This window comes from Gouania willdenowi, chromosome 20, assembly GCF_900634775.1.
Source record: "Gouania willdenowi chromosome 20, fGouWil2.1, whole genome shotgun sequence".
Classification (NCBI taxonomy): domain Eukaryota; kingdom Metazoa; phylum Chordata; class Actinopteri; order Blenniiformes; family Gobiesocidae; genus Gouania; species Gouania willdenowi.
In genome coordinates, this window is record NC_041063.1 from 23880551 (window position 1) to 23897274 (window position 16724).

Consider the following 16724-nt stretch of genomic DNA (forward strand, 5'->3'; position numbering starts at 1 on the left):
TGTTAACTGATATACTCGGCCCTGGCAATCTTGTTAGAGCCGGAGCAGGCAGGCAGCGAGACAGACAGTTTAAGACTCGCACCCTTCTGATCAATAACACAGATAAAGATTTCATCCATCAATGAGCTCCCAAAACAAAAGGTATCTGATACCTGATTAGACCCAGGGGGGGGCACACACACACACACACACACACACTCACGTGATTTTTGACCATGAACCCACTCTTCCATGTGGCTTGGTTGGTTTTAGTCTTTTGAATAAAAATGAAACTTCATTTTAGTCTAAATTTACTCATTAGGACTATTTGAGTTGTATATTTTAGTTTTGGTTAACTAACTAGGTTAAAGATATAAACAACTAAAATACAAAGCATTAAGAGTTCATTAGGAATGTAACGAAATATCGCGAAATCAAAAAACGGCGACATAAAATTCAAAGTTTCAAGCATTAAAACTAAGGAGTTACGTTGTTAAAGACTTTTAATGCCGTAATCTACGTTGTTGGACTTTTAAATGCTTTTAATCCTCATGTATCCTTTTTATTCTAACCTACCTGTTGTTTAACTTAGTGATTTACAACTGACAGAAAGTCTATCCCTCCATGTTAAAGCACATCTCCCATATTAAAGCACACGTATGGAGTGTTATATGATATATCATGTAGTACATAATGAATAAGAACACTGCTTAATTTGAGCAACTTTACTCTTTTTTTAAAGAGTAACTAAACCCCAAACCCACTTTTTTCTGCTGAGTACATATGTACTTAGGCATTAATTCCTGCTGTTGATTGATCCTAGTCCAAATTTGATCATTTTAGTAAAAGTATTTAAATTTTGCGTAAAAATGTCGTTGACCGCCGGCTATTACAATGGAATTTTGCTATTGGCTGAGACAGATTATTTGGATTATTGTGCGTCATCAATTTTCACTGTTGGCCCCGCCCCTCCTGAGAGGAGGGAGGAGGGTTTCCTCCAATCACAGCCCTCAGTGAACACTGATTGACAGCCTCAATGAGGAAATCTAATGTTCTGTGTGAATGTTTGTGGTCGATGGTGATGTTTTTTACTCTGTGCTTCTAGAAAGAGTAGATTCTGGTCTAATCAGAAGGCTCATCAAGCTATCTGTGTACTGTATGTACTGTACATATAGTGTGTGTATCCCTGTCTGTCTCTGTGTGTGCGCGAATGTGCATGTACTTCACACTTCCGTGTGTGTGAGGCCGTGGTGTTCTGAGGCTAATGGTGGGAGTTGATCAGGGACTGTTTGTGAGTAATATAGCGTCTGTGTGAGCTGTGTATTAAATATAGTAGTAAGACAGAGGGCATTTTTTTTCCATTTTCGTATCGTAAGTTAACTATTTTGTTATGCCCCTAGAGTTTAACAGTTCACTGGATGGTATTAATATTTGTAATACTTGTATTACACTTGTAATATTTGTACACACCATCAGATTTTATATGATCAATGTGTGGGACGACATGATTGGGTCACTTACCGGCTTGTCCCGCCTTCCACGCAACAAAAGTAAGTTTTAAATTGATTCCTTCCAATATAAAAACTTAGTTCTGATTGGATTTCTTTGCCATTTGAACATTCAAGTTTAGTTTTTGTCAGTTGACGAACATAAATAACACACATGGAAATCTAAAGTATTACAATAAACCCGCAAAACTAGCACAAACTTTGAGTTTATCGTCAGTAGACAAAATCCATCTGAAGCCAATCAGTTCACACTGTGCAGTTACACAACATACACCAACATGGAGCCAAATGACTGTTCCCAGATGATGCGCAATTATTCTGTTAGTTCACCTAAATATGTAGGAGGTATTCACAGCAATGTACATCTGTTGACTGTTGTGTGTGTGTGTGTGTGTGTACGTTTTTACTTCATGCACATCATGCCACAGGCACCACAAAATGGGCCAATCAATGTCTTGGCCACCACCACAGTTAAAACGTATCAATAATGTCCCGCTATCTTCTTTCCAAGGGCTATTGTCACGGGGCATTTGAAAGTCCAAGCCAAGCCACAATTAGGTCTTAATTATAAATCAATACAACCAGCGATTTAAAGATTGATTTTTTTTTCTCATTTTTTATTCAAATTGTTACATATTCCACAACGTGGCGTTGCTTTTCTTTTCTACAACTTCATTAAGGATCAATACTCCTCCGAAAAGTCCTTTTTTATGTTTGGAGCCAAAAATACAACAGGGTTTGCTACAACAGTGTTTTTCTCTTTTGTAATCAAATCTTGTTCTGTGTGATATTTGGATATTTACAGGGAAATTAGAGCGAGAACTTGAGCACATCACATTCTGTCAGAGACTGTTGCGGTCTAAATAGTATCCAAATAAAATGGTGACTTATTGACTATGACTTCGTGTGAGGAACAATAGATGTTAGAACTTCTGACACTTTTGCAAAAACAATTAGGGCAGTAAAAATATTTATTTTGCACGTTATAGTACCGTGAGCCACTAACGTTAGCCGTCAACACACACGCAAGTTGATCACAAGAAACGAGGAGCACCAGTAGATTCATTACACCACCTCTGGTTCCTTTAATCACATATCTTGTGTACTTTTCCTAACATTCTTTTTCAGCTTTTATTTATGTATTTGTGTATTAATAACGTTTCAATTCACCAGTTCATCATCATTATTGTGACTTATGTGTTGGTCCTTTTTTGGTCCGGTAATTAAAGTCTGCCCCCCTGTGTGTTCCCTCTGTGTGGCGGTATTAAAACATGAAGCTCTCGTCCTAGTTTCCCTTAAATATCCAAATATCACACAAACAAAACAATAATTAATTTTAAAACAGAAAAACGCTGGTTGTCTAGTTTTTGATTTTTCTGTATTTCTGCTTTGGTTTTAAGTCAGTAAAACAAAATAACCAAAAACAGAACAACCAAAGAAGGAATGGTACATGGATTCAGAAGGTGGTCATGGGGCTGAAAATAAAAAATAAAAACCTCCTTTCAGAATTTGATGGATTTTTCCAATGCAGCTAATGATGCTCTGAAACCCTAAGCTCATTTGTAGGAGATTTGGGGGTGACATTTTGTTGTCACATTGCACACATTGCATGTATTTCCATATTTTACACGGATGACATTTTCTGTGATACTTGGGCGATATATTGGAATTCATAAAAATAGATTTTTTATTTCTATCCAAGCAAAGCCAATAACTTGTATTTCCTGCTTAACTGTTTTTTTTTTTTTCCAAGGGGCTTTGTGAGATTTTCAAGTGACGTGTCAAGGGCTGGGAGCCTAATGCATGGAAACATAGAGCTTTCTGTTTTCTGACGGCTAGCTGAGATAAGGTAGAGATATGGTTCCAGCACTGGCTCAAATCTAAAACAGATCCTACTGGGGAGTGGGAGTGGGGGGGGGAGTTAAGAAAGTGAAGGAAGGGAAAGGAAGGGGGTGGTAAGGGAAGAGAATATTGTCAATCCCCTAAGTGTCTGGCGGTGTCTTTCTTTCTTTCTTTCTTTTCCTTTTTCTCTCACTCCTTCTTCTTCTTCTTCTCCTCCCCCCCCCCCACTATTCCCCCAGTAATCTGATTTATTCGAAGCATATGTGTGCTGCTCTGTCTTTGTCTGCATCTATTAGGGCCAGTGGGGGCCCATATGACATTGTTTAGCCAGTAATGAAATGGACATTTTTTGCATGTTTTGGAGAGAGTCAGAGAAAAGCCAACACTCCTTATTTGTAACCGTCTGTGAATAAATACCATCTCCAGGGCAGCGCACCGCCATCCCCACGCCTCGGGTCTGTGCATTAGTGCACATTGCATGAAAACACGTGTGTCCATACATTACCGTTTCCTTTGTGATACTAAAGCAACTTAATATATATATATATATATATATATATATATATATATATATATATATATATATATATATATATATGTATGTATGTATTCTTTAAATCTAATTATTTGGAGATGTTCCGCCATACTTTTTAACCTCGAGTCATTACTGGGCTAGATAAGAAAAGACAAGCCAGATATGACATTCCTCTGTACAAATTGAACCTCTGTTACATTAAAGGAAAATATTTTATCAGATGAAGACATAGTGTAGGCCTCGTAGAGCAATAGATCGAAGATCATTTGCTAGGAAAAAAAGACGTAAAAGGTTTAGAGTTTGTTTTCATCTCCATTTGTTGACATTTGTTGTTTTTTTTACTTCATTCTTTCTGGGATTTGACGCCATTTTTGTTGTAGTTTGTTCCCGGTATTTCCCGTGATATTGGAAGGAAGTGAAAACACTTCTAAGCACCCATCTCCGCGCCTCCACATCCCACAATGCAATGCGCAAAAATGCTCCCGGCAATGCCAATAAACATTGTAGCTCAAAAATTTCAACCTTTTACACATTTTTTTGAGCAAATGATCTTCTTTGTGTTCAAAATGGGACACTATGAACTATACACACACTCAATGAGTATATACTATCTACTAATGACTGTAAGTATGGTTAGAAGGATTAGTATGGTGACTCTTCCCACTGAAATATACTTCCAATTTTCCCAAGATGCATTTGGAACCTACAACAACAAAAACTTGAGTCACACTGAGGATAAATATCTCTGTTGATTCTTCACATTTGAAAGTTCTGAAAACATTTTAAGTGAGAAAGTGATTAAGTAGAATATCAACATGTGCTCATTTGATTCATAAAACCAGCAGAAACACTTTTCATTCCCACATTTTGGAGATTTTCGGAGATCCTCCATTGTGCTACCGACCAAACAAAAGCCCTATTTACAAAACACGTAAGACAAGAGGAGATGCTTTTATTTTGAAAAGTGGATGTTTATTTTTAGCTTGAAGTCGGTCCCAGCACGATTTTACATTCTGCTCACAATGGATCATGGGACGGTTGAGTATGACGAGTGTGCCCACCGTGCATATACATCTGGGTATTTCTCGCGTACTACGTTTTTTCATACTATCTAATGTGAATGCAATACATACTTATTTTGATTTCAGACTTAGTTTAGGTAGTACGTTAGCATGTGATTTCAAACACAGCCTATGTCTTTATCTGGTAAAATAATTTCTGGGATATCTACAACATGTTTTGAAGCTGGTTATCAACATGTTTACTTAAACCAGGTAATTCTAACCTGGATGCGTACGTGCTCACGAGTGGAGAAGTTAACCAGCGTTGTAGTACAGCGCACAAAGCTAGCGCGATAAGAGACAATCCAGCTTCGTAGTACAGGCGAACTATGATAAAAATATAAAAGTGGATTATTTTGTTGGACTAAATAGAATAATATTCCTCACAGTAAATTAGTATATTACTCTATATGATGCTCTCCTCTCAGTGTCTTATCAATGTTTCCTGTCCGCCCAGATCTTTCTTTTGTTTGTCAACCAGGATTAATAGCTTGTTTTTCTAGTTTTTTTTTTTTTTTTCTTTTAGTGGCTCTGGAAGCCGATGGTTTTATGCAGCTAAAAAAATGGGATAGTAGCCCAATAGGATAAAGATCTTTTCAAGCATTATCCCTTTGGCCAGTGACTGTCCATCACAGGCCTCTCTCTCCAACATAGACACACAGGCGCACCGACACACAAAATGCACAAACTCACAAAACCAAGACGGCCATTTTTTATTAGATTCCCTGTTTTCAGGCCTCGTATTAGTTCCCGGAAAATAAATAAACCTTGAATACATGACAAGGAGCAGTCTGGTCAATTGGAAACTATATCTATCCTGCTCGTATCTTTGTTTACCCCTGTGTAGTAGTGATGGACGGAGAGATAGAGGGGATAAATTGAACTATACGCTGGAACAGATGGGGTAGGTAAAAGAGAAAAAAAGATGGACAGATGGATGGAAAGGTAGATAGATAAATGGATGGATGGATGGCTAGTCGGATGAAGGAGTCAGGGAGATGTTGTTGGTCTGATAGAGTTGAGCAGGTATGCCGAGAAACAGCTGCTTTCTTCATTAGGTTCATCTATTGATCTCGAACCCTTGTTGTGGCGTGTGTACGCGAGTGTGTGTGTGTGTACGCGAGTGTGTGTGTGCGTGTGTGTGTGTGTGTGTGTGTGAGGTGAAAGACAGGAGCCTCTGTAGATAAGTGCTGGTAATAGAACAGAATGAATTCTTATCACAGAGATGGGAAGACCATTAACCCTCGGCTCCTGGTTCTCTCTCTCTTTCTGGTCCAGCTCACTCTCTCTCTCTCTCTCTCTCTCTCTCTCTCTCTCTCTCTCTCTCTCCGTCCACCTTTCAGGGTCACGTTGCTGAGAGTGTGTGATATTTCCACCGTGTGTGTGACTCTCCTGTTGTGAGTGAGTGAGTAGTGCAGACTTGCCCTATCGGCCAGATGTTTATAATCAGCGACTGGATTAATATTGGGCCGAGGCATCATGAAAAGAAAAATAGAAAATATAGAAAGAGATGAAACAGAGGAGAGGATTTTCTTTTTGAAATGATTCTTAAATCCCTTCATAGGCTTTGGCCATCCCGCCTCCTCCATTCAATTATCAGCTGAACTTAGTGGTTCTCAACCTTTTTTTTGGGGATCGTGACCCCATTTTGATTCATAATTCGGTTATAATTCTTATTTAAAGCTTAATTTTGCACTGTAAAAAAAGTTTTTTTATAACATACAAAACGTAACAAAATTAAAAACAAAAACAATAATTTAACAAAAGGGTAAACATAAAAACTGTTTTTGTTTTGTTTTACAAAATATGATAAATATTTCTGATTATCATCGTGATTACAATATTGATCAAAATAATCGTGATTATCATTTTGACCATAATCGTACAGCGCTACTTCTCGATCGTGTTTGTTATACTGTATCACAGAGGTGAGAAACCTTTACCCCAGCGGGGGCCACAAAAATGTAATTGTATCTGATCCGAGGGCCACATTATCAATATTCATGTCAGCATTTAGAATAAAGACCAGTCTGAGTGTTAATACAGGTTGTTTTGTTTTGTGTATTTTTCCCTTATTTTGCACTTTCTGTTGTTGTCTTCTGTGTTATGAGTGGATTTGTGTGTTTTTGTTGTGATTTTGGAGACATTTTTTGTGTATTCGCTTTCTATGTTTTTGTCGTCATTTTGTAATTTCATAATCTTTCTAGAATTTTGTGTTGTTCTTTTGTTTTTGTTGCCGTTTTGCGTGTTTTTGGAGTAATTTTGTGTATTTACTTTGGGGGCCGCTCATAATTTGAATTGACTCTAAATTGATTTTAATTTATTTCCTGACCTATTTTACTTCTATTATAGTCCTGTATAACATTTCAAAGTAGTTCTATTTTTTTTCTTCATCAAATTATTCACGCAAACCATGCCCGATGATGTCCATTTTATTAATTATATGAAATATATCCGTGAAATTGTATATATCATTGACCAAATACAGACTAGCCAGGATTAGTGACAAGTTGTGACATTTCAGGCGACCCCACATGGGGTCCCGACCCCAAAGTTGAAAAACGGTGGTCTAGGGCTATTTGAGCCACCCGATTGGCTGTTTTCTAAAATGCAGGTGTGTGTGTGTGTGTGTGTGTGTGCTCACCTATTGTTCAAGTCCAGGTGTGGCAGTAGTTGTGGTTTATTTTAAAGCGTTCCTCCTCTCCTGTGAATAAAAACACACATTCCTCCCCATCCTGCACTGGAAATGAAACCCTTTTCAACACAAAACAACACTTTCTGTCTGCGCAGCAACAAAACAAACCAGCCTTGAATCTTTAGCTATGTTTATTCATACCATTTTCCTTTTTCACTCACTGTTTTTTTTTTTTTTTTTTTAATTTTATTATTCAAAAGAGTATTAGGTGTTTTGTTAGTCGCCCGCAAGAAGACAGCGAAGCGGGCGATTTTCGAGTAAAAGAAAAAAAGTTGTAATTGACAACAACAAAGCAAATTTAGACTGCTGATACAAGCATTTTTTTTTTTTTTTACACTAGTCTTTTCTTTTCTTTCCTGCTTTTTTCCGTCGATTTTTCCCCATGACACCTGGAGCGAAACAAACGTGACGATCCCATTGTTTCTAACTGAAACAATAGATAACAATATATTATATATGTATGTATTCATTATGCTGCCGTAAGAAGTTTACGATTCAAACAATATATTAAAAAAACTAAAAAAAAGCAGAGTGAGGGTTGATTTGTGAGTGTGGCTGGAAACACGTGTGTGTGTTTGCTTGTACTGGTGAGTTTACATGTTAACATGTGGGCTGTGGACTTTTACGTTCTCTCTCTATGTGTGTGTGTGTGTGTGTGTCTGTGTGTGTGTGTGTGTCATTCCCAGGCCCTGTGCAGGAGCTGTAGACCCTCTCCAATGGGTTGATGTGTATTATTTTAGACATGCTACATTAACAACATCTGGTTAAGATCTAAATGCTTGTTAAACGCGCTGAAATTCAAGGGTGGGGGGGTGGGGGGGAGTACAGGGAGAATAGTGGGGTGGGGGGATAAAAAGGGAGAGTAGGGTAAATAAAGATTTAGGGGTGGGAGAACAGGAGGGAGTGAGATCAGTAAGTCTGTAAGGTTATTACTCTGGCAGTATTACCGCTGGCCCTTGACTGTGTGTGTGTGTGTGTGTGTGTGTGTGTGCGTGTGCGTGTGTGTGTGTGCGTGCGTGCGTGTGTGTGTGAGGCGGTGTAATGTTTCAAAGCCTTCCCCCTTTCAAACCTCGGGGCCAAACTAGAGCCACGCGCGGCGCAGGAATGTGACATCACCAGGGCCTCGGTCCCTCTTACACACACACACACACACACACACACACACACACACACACACACACGCACACACGTAAGCACGCACACATACGCAGGCTCATGAGGGACGTGACCAGAGTTGTCAGAAAAACTTAGTGTCAACATCATGCCTAAGTTGAAGAGACATTTCAGGCAGGGGTGTTACGCATAACATTAGCACTACAGAGAGTTTGTGTTGTTGGCCACGGTTACATGATGTTTTTTTTTTAACTCTGAATTAAATAATTTGGAATTAAAGTATTTTGCTTTAAAAGTGACCAAGTAGAATACCAACATGTGATCATTTGGTCCATAAAACGCGTGGAAAACACGTTTTATTCCCACATTTTGGAGATTTTCGGAGACTCTTCATTGTGCTTCTGACAAAACTTCAAAATAAGAGCCTTATTTACAAAAACTTGAAAAGAGATGCTTTTATTTTGAAAAGGGGATGTTTGATTTTTAACGTCCAACTTAATATGAGTAGTATGTTAGTATGCAATGTCGAACACAGCTTTTGTCTTTATCTGATAGAATAATATCTGGAACATCTTTCTCAGAATTACTGTAAATAGTTTGGAATTTAAGTGTTCTGCTTCGCTTTTACATGGGAATAGTTTAAATTCTGCTGAGGTATGGTTGTTGGAAAGGGCTCTGATTGCGATGTATTCATTTCTATCTGAAAAAAAACGCAAAACAAACCTTTTCTTCGTATGTCTGTGTGAATGTTGAATATTTATGCTTCCGTCCGTCTACTCTTTTCATTATATGCATATCATTTAAGGCTCTTATTAAATAAATAGTCTCGGCTCGAGTCCAACGCTTGCTTCGGGCGGCCATCTTGGATTATGTCATCATCAGAGCGTCCTCGCAACAGGATGAGCACGCGCAAAACAACCGGAATTGATTTAAAGTGGAATTAAACGTATACAAGATCGAGGAATTATTCAATTCAGAATTAAAATCGGAATAAACCAGCCACTTACTTTAAGATTTAAGTTTAATTCAGAATGGCCGTTTGAATTCGGAATTTAGTGATTACGTGGGAAAGTTGAATTTAAAGATTTTAAGTGTCTGAACAACTTTGAAAAGTTTAAAATTATGGATGTTTTTGTTTTGTTTTGATGATTGGCTATGGACTATTTGTGAATATGTAGATTGTTTAATGATATATGGTTAATTAATTGTATTATTAGTTGTACTTAAAAAAGCTAAATCGGTAGTGATTTAAGGCGTAGGATTTCTACTCCTTTTTGCACATGCATATCAATGGTCTATTTCTGCTGTCGTAATTCATCATTTTTCATTTTTTGTTTTCTATTCTGTTGTTCTTTCATTTATTTTACATGTTCAAAATAAAGACATCAATCAATTACAAGGTCATTTTAATGTTTTTCAAAGAGGTTTTAGCTTTTATTCTGAATTTAAGGGGAATTAAAGCTCTCATGTAAACGTAGCCATTGCTAATATACAAAGAAAACTGTAATAACGATGTATCCATACAGTTAAAAGTCAATCTTAACTGATTTTTTGTCTGGATATGATGGCATTTCTTGTATATTTTCCTTGGCGTTGCAGTTGATGCTCCACTTTCAGAGTTTATTCATGATTTAAGATAAACAAAATGTAAAAACAAGAGATTTCTCCGACTCCTTTACCCTTTTAATGAGCACTATCCTTGCCCTGAGGAAGCAAATTAAAGGCAGCTCAGCCCCGCTAATGAATTCAGCCATTTTGGAGCCTCTGCGTCCGTCCAGCTTCCTGCGTGGCATGGCTCTGTAGTGGGGAGCTGCAAGGCTCTGAGTCCTCCACCGGGCACATAATGACCCGCCGTGGCGGTTATGGGCCCTTAGGGGGGACGGGAGCGGGAGTGAGTGGTCTCAGAGCAGGTCATTATACAGCTGGAGGGCACACACACACACACACAGTGGACTGACACACACTCTTCACTGCCTCCATCTCCCATATGTCTATCCCTTCAGTTTTGTCTGGACTGGACTTTCAATTTTATTGCTTGTACAAATAACTCCGTTAGTAACTAATCCGTGTACCGTTCGTTCTTTGGTTCTTCCATTTTAAAACCAAGTCTGAATCTGTGAATATTGTACCAACTTTACAGAACAGCGTTATGGTCCAATTGGTATCCAAATAAACTGGTGACTGACAATCGACTGTGAGGAACAATAGATGTTAGAGCTTTTTTGTCACATTTAACACTTTTGCAAAAAACATTTACAGCATTTTGACGTTATAATACCGCAAACCACTAACAACAGCCGTCAAACACACGGGAGTTAATCAAAAGAAACAAGGAGCACCAGTAGATTCATAACACCACCTCTGGTTCTTTTAATCACATATCATGTGCATGTTTTACATTTATTTATGTATTAATAACATTTCTCTTCACCAGTTCATCAGTAATGTAACTTGTTATGCGTTGCTCCTTCTGTGTCCAGGAGTAAAAGTCTGCCCCCCTGTGTGCAGGGCCACTCTGTGTAGTGAGCTTAAAACATGAAGCTCTGATCCAAAGTTTCCCCATAAATATTCAAATATCACAGAAACAGAGCAATTTAATTTCAAAACAGAAAAACAAAATAACCGCACCGTTAATTTGATATTTTGATTTGGTTTTAAAACGGAATAACCAAAGACCGAAGGGTACATGGATTGTAACTCCTAATTTCAATTGATTTTCCTGTATCTCTGATCAAGAGACACTTAATTATTCTTCCTTGTTCTATGTTAAATATAGGCCTGTGTCAGTTCCAGGGTAATGGGAGCCAGAGTCTGTGGTTAGCTTAAGCTCACCGGCCGGCTTTAATGTTCCGACTGACCCACATCAAAGAGAGTCCCACCAGGCTGCCAAAATCACACACCCTCCACAGCCTGACCCACTCCCTATGAATGTGTGTTTGTTTTGTGTGTGTGTGTGTGCGTGTGTATGTGTGTGTGTGTGTGTGTGTGTGTGTGTGTGTGTGTGTGTGTGTGTGTGTGTGTGTGTGTGTGTGTGTGTATGTATGTGTGTGTGTGTGTGTGTATGTATGTGTGTGTGTGTGTGCGTGCAATTGAAGGTGACTGCTAAAAGTTTTTTTTTTTTTTTTTCTTGGCGTGTCTTCTGGTAGCGATTAAGTTGATGGGTAAGAGTCCCCGCTGCACGACTCTTGACTCTTAACACACACGCGCACACACACACACACACAACGTCCCACACACTTGATCAATGGTACACAACCCCACCATAAACACAGGAGAACATGCACACACGCGTGTTTCGCCAGCTCATGCACCGTGTTGTTGTGTTACCGTCAGGGTCAGTCAAAGGGCAGACGCTGTGCTGATGTATTGGGAAAGCTCGTCTGGGAATGTCTTCAGTGGGGAAACACACACACACGTTCCCTGTGCACACACACACACACACACACACACACACACACACACACACACACACTTAACACAGATATAAGTGAAGAGAAACGAAAGGGAACTGATGAGGTCCAGATGATCACCACCACATATCGTATTTTCTTTCTTTTCCCCTTTCTTCACACTCATTCCTTCCTCTCCTTTCAATCTGTGCCTTGTCGTGTGTGCGTCTGTGTGTGTGTGTGTGCACGTGTGCGCGCGTGTGTATCACGCTATAGGTAGACTGCCCCCTAGAGGTGAGCTGAGTTGTTGTTTTAGTATTATCACCATTTCCCTCAAACATTTATTCAAAGGTGTTAAGTGTACTGGTGTATCCTACTCAAGTAGAAGTATTGTTACTTTATTGAAATTATACTCATGTACAAGTACAAGTAAGTCATACATAAAATACTCAAGTACAAGTAAAAAGTAGCTCAATTAAATAGTACTCAAAGTAAAAGTTACAAGCATACAGGAAACATCTCATGTATAAACTTAAAAAGGAACAGACCAAATCTTGCACAATTGGAACCTATTTATTTATTTGTATAAAATAAAAGATTTGTCAAAATGTACTATTATTTTTTAAATAAAAAACACCAATAAATTCAATTAAAATGAAAAAAAAAAAAATTCTGGCTCTAAAACTAAGAAAATAATCTCCATTAAATGCTGTTTTGGCGCCGTGCACTATGTTTAATCTGATTGATCGGCTATGATGTGATGCATTTGATTGTTGTCTGGTCATTTCATTTTTTGTAGTTTCACAATGTTTGTTGATCATTGTAAAACAGAAAAATAATCATTTATTCAGTAATGGTTGGGTGTAGAAATGCAACAAATTACTTTAGTTCTTTTAAAACGTACTTAAGTACAAGTATAATTACTGATTTAGAAATATACTCAAAAAAAGTACAATTACCCATAAAAGCAACTCAATTACAGTAAATGTAATTTCACATCTGCATTTATTAGCCTGGATTTGGTTAGGAATTGAATATATATCAATGTCAGCTTCATTTCTATAGCACGTTTAAACAGCCAAGGTTTAGTAAAAGGGCTTTACAAGAAAATAAAATCGGCAAAACAATAAAAAACGCTAGCAAATATGTACACAACACACAATAAGCAGCAATGGATAAAACCATAACAGGCAAAAAAAAAACAAGAAAGTGTCTCATTTTCTAAAAAACAAAACAAATAAAAAAAAAAACATTGAAATAAATGTAGAAAATAGATTATAAATATTACCATTTTTTTTATTTACTTTCTCTAAAATGTTAAACACAAAAAATAAACACACACTTTCAACACTGGCATTGAATACAATCCTTTTCTATTTGTGCTTTGTGTGTTTTTTTTATTATATTCAGTCTTTCTAGACACAGTTATGACCTTGCTGTATGTCAGATCTTCAGCATCCAAGGTTCCTTGTCTTTATATTTCTGTTTCGGCCTCACTTTTTCTTCTTCTTCTTCTTCTTCATCTCTATTTTACTCACACCTCGTTGGATTTGTACCGTTTCGAGCTAAAGTCGAGTGAAGAAAAGGAACAAATACAGATAAACGACTTTCATACCCACAAATACACAAACACATGCAGCGTTTTTACACACTTGTGCGCAAACCAAACCCAGTAGTATCCTTCAGTTTCTTCTTGTTCTATTGAAGGTGAATTACAATACAAAGATGGACGCTGCAGCAGCAGCAGCAGCAGTGGAAAATTGCAATTTCTGCAGCTCGGGCTCTCTCAGCTGACAGGAGATATTTCATCTCCGTTGTCACCGACATATTAATAAAACATCAGGAGCACACAGTGCAGTCCTAGTCTCGTCCCCCCCCCCCTCCCTTACACACACACACACACACACACACACACAGTGGAAAACGCAGAACTGTTCATAAATACAAACAAAACCTCAATCACATGCTTGCATCCGCCATGAAAATTTCATGCTGTATATAATGTGCACTTAATGGCAATGGCGCCAAGTGAAAGGGTTAATCATATTGTGGAGGGGGGTGGGGCTTTGCAGACCCCCTTGTGTTCATCATACCCAGGCCAAAGTGATTGTATGCAAATGCTGGTTGACCTCCATGCACCCTGTGCCTGATTTTGGTGACTGTGACTGTGTGTGTGTGTGTGTGTGTGTGGAATATATGGTTATTAGGGCAGTGAAGGATTGATGAGCTCACTTTTATTTTTTTTAATTTTACACACTCATGTAGTCCCTTTGCAGTGGTTTTTTTTTATCTCTAGCTGGGTTTTTCCTCGCTATTATTGTGTGTGTTTGTGTGTTTTAGTCGCAGCTCTGTTTGCTAGGGTTTTCTTTTTGTTTGACTGCACTGTTTGGTGTGAGGACGGTACTGGTAGGCTACCTGTGTGTGTGTGTGTGTGTGTGTGTGTGTGTGTGTGTGTGTGTGTGTGTGTGTGTGTGTGTGTGTGTGTGTGTGTGTGTGTGTGTGTGTGTGTGTGTGTGCCTGGTTATCTGGCCTCTCTCAGACTGCTCAAAATTCATTACAAAGTGACATCAGCCCAGTCGGAGACAAATGATGGCTGGATGAAAGAGAGCGCTGGGGCTCGGCTAGGATTAGTGTTAGCGTGTACTGCTGGCGACACATATACACACACACGCACGTGCATGCACGCGCACACATACACACACACACACACACACACGCTTTAATCCACTGGCAGAACACTGCAGATACACAGAATTATCAAACAAGGGGCTGAACTCTCAGAGAGGGGTAGGCTAATCTGCTAATAGTGCACAACCACACGTGTGTGCGCGTGTGTGTGTGTGTGTGTGTGTGTGTGTGTGTGTGTGTGTGTGTGTGTGTGTGTGTGTGTGTGTGTGTGTGTGATTTCATCAAAGTTTACTTGAACAAAAAATCTGTTTTCAGTATAGCTAAGATTATTTTTAGGCACCTCTATCGGTCATTTTGCCATATACAGATTATTGCACATATTTGCTAATGCATTCGTAATGTACACAGTGGGAACATTTTCACCAGTATGTATTTTTTCTATCTGTTTGTCTATTGTCAATATATTGATTTTGGATCAGTTTTGAAAATAAAAAATGTCCCTATATCTCATAAGTGGCAAAATTTCAGATATTCATATATCGGTTCGTAATTGACCGATCTTTATGATTGCGCACTTCATCGCAATTTTTTTTTAAATAATGATTCGCACAATACGATACGATTCGCAATTTGTTTGTTACGATGCGATATTTCCCGATGCTAAACAATACGATATACGGTAAATACACAAGTACACAATGGTGTGAAATACAATGTATTTCCTTCTTTTTTTTTAATTTGCGACAACAAGTTAATGGTAACTGACTGTAATTCAAGTACCAATATCAAAAAACAAGTGGTATGTTTATCAAACTGATTCTGATTCTGTTAAGTTCTTAAATTCTAAAAAAAAAATTACCACATACATCTATAAAAGTGCCCAGTATGTTTTATGAAGCTAAAGTAGTTGTGAGGTTCACTGACACCTAGTGAATGGGCGTTTACGTGCTATGCGTGGTGCAATTAAATGTTTTTTTCCATTAAAAACTTGATTAAAAAAGTCGATTTGGACATTTTTTGGACCGATACGATAATCACGTGGTGAATTATTGCGATATGTCGCCAAATCGATTTTTTTTCTTTCATTTGGACTTAATGTATGGATATTAATGGGGATAGAAATAACCTGAATTCAAGCCTTTAACGTTTGAATGATCATGGTACCATATCTGGCAAAGAGGATATTTGGGGTTTGTCGGAGGTTTGCGATCTCCGACTTCCCTTGTTTGGTAATATTTTTGGAACGTTTTAGCAGAGACGTTCCATTCTTTTAGTGACGTTGGCGTTTCATTTTGTGAATGGATTTCTACGGAACTCATAACAGCGTCAACCATTCCCAAACCTTCCTGTTAAGAAACGGATCAATGTTTCCATGTGTGGGGAACCATCGCACTAGATTACCTGTTGGGCATACTTGGTTGTCACATGACTCATAGCCCATAGCTGTATTATATTTCACACAGCAGGGCTATTTTCAACGGAGCATGTGTTCGAGTCACCAGTGTTACGTGTTTGTGAGCTCTACTGTTCAGTGGGTTAACCCTGTGCTTTATATAACAAAGAGGACTTGTGGTGCATTAGCTGAACATATTCAAGTAGGAATATACTTATGACGACTTTAATATGATGGTGAAATATCTGTGAAACACAGTATCTGGGCTAGGGTCTCGAGTCTTTGTCCAAGGGGGAGAAAGTCCACGTTCTATGTTAAATATAAAGTCTGTCTTTTAGATTTAAATAATTCTAATGAAGATCCTCCTTTTTTATTTTATAGAGGACAGCACAGAGGACAGTGACAGACCCCCTCGCTCCTCGTCCAGACCTGGGCTCAACCTCACTGAGCAACACTTGACTGACACCAAAAGAAGCGACAGTGAGTCCATACATTTACTCGTTTTTTTTTTTTTTTTTTTTTGCTTTTTTCTCTGTTAAAATCATCTGAACAGGCTTTACGAGCATCTCCTTTTCTCCACG

General features: G+C 38.4%; 1 protein-coding gene across 1 annotated transcript in view; it reads left to right on the plus strand.

Moving 5' to 3' along the window:
* The window catches only part of zfhx4 (zinc finger homeobox 4), a 107799-nt gene that overhangs the window by 68794 nt on the left and 22281 nt on the right, over positions 1-16724 (plus strand). The window contains 1 exon segment of the mRNA XM_028435087.1: positions 16525-16623. Within this exon segment, the coding sequence (XP_028290888.1) occupies positions 16525-16623 (99 nt within the window).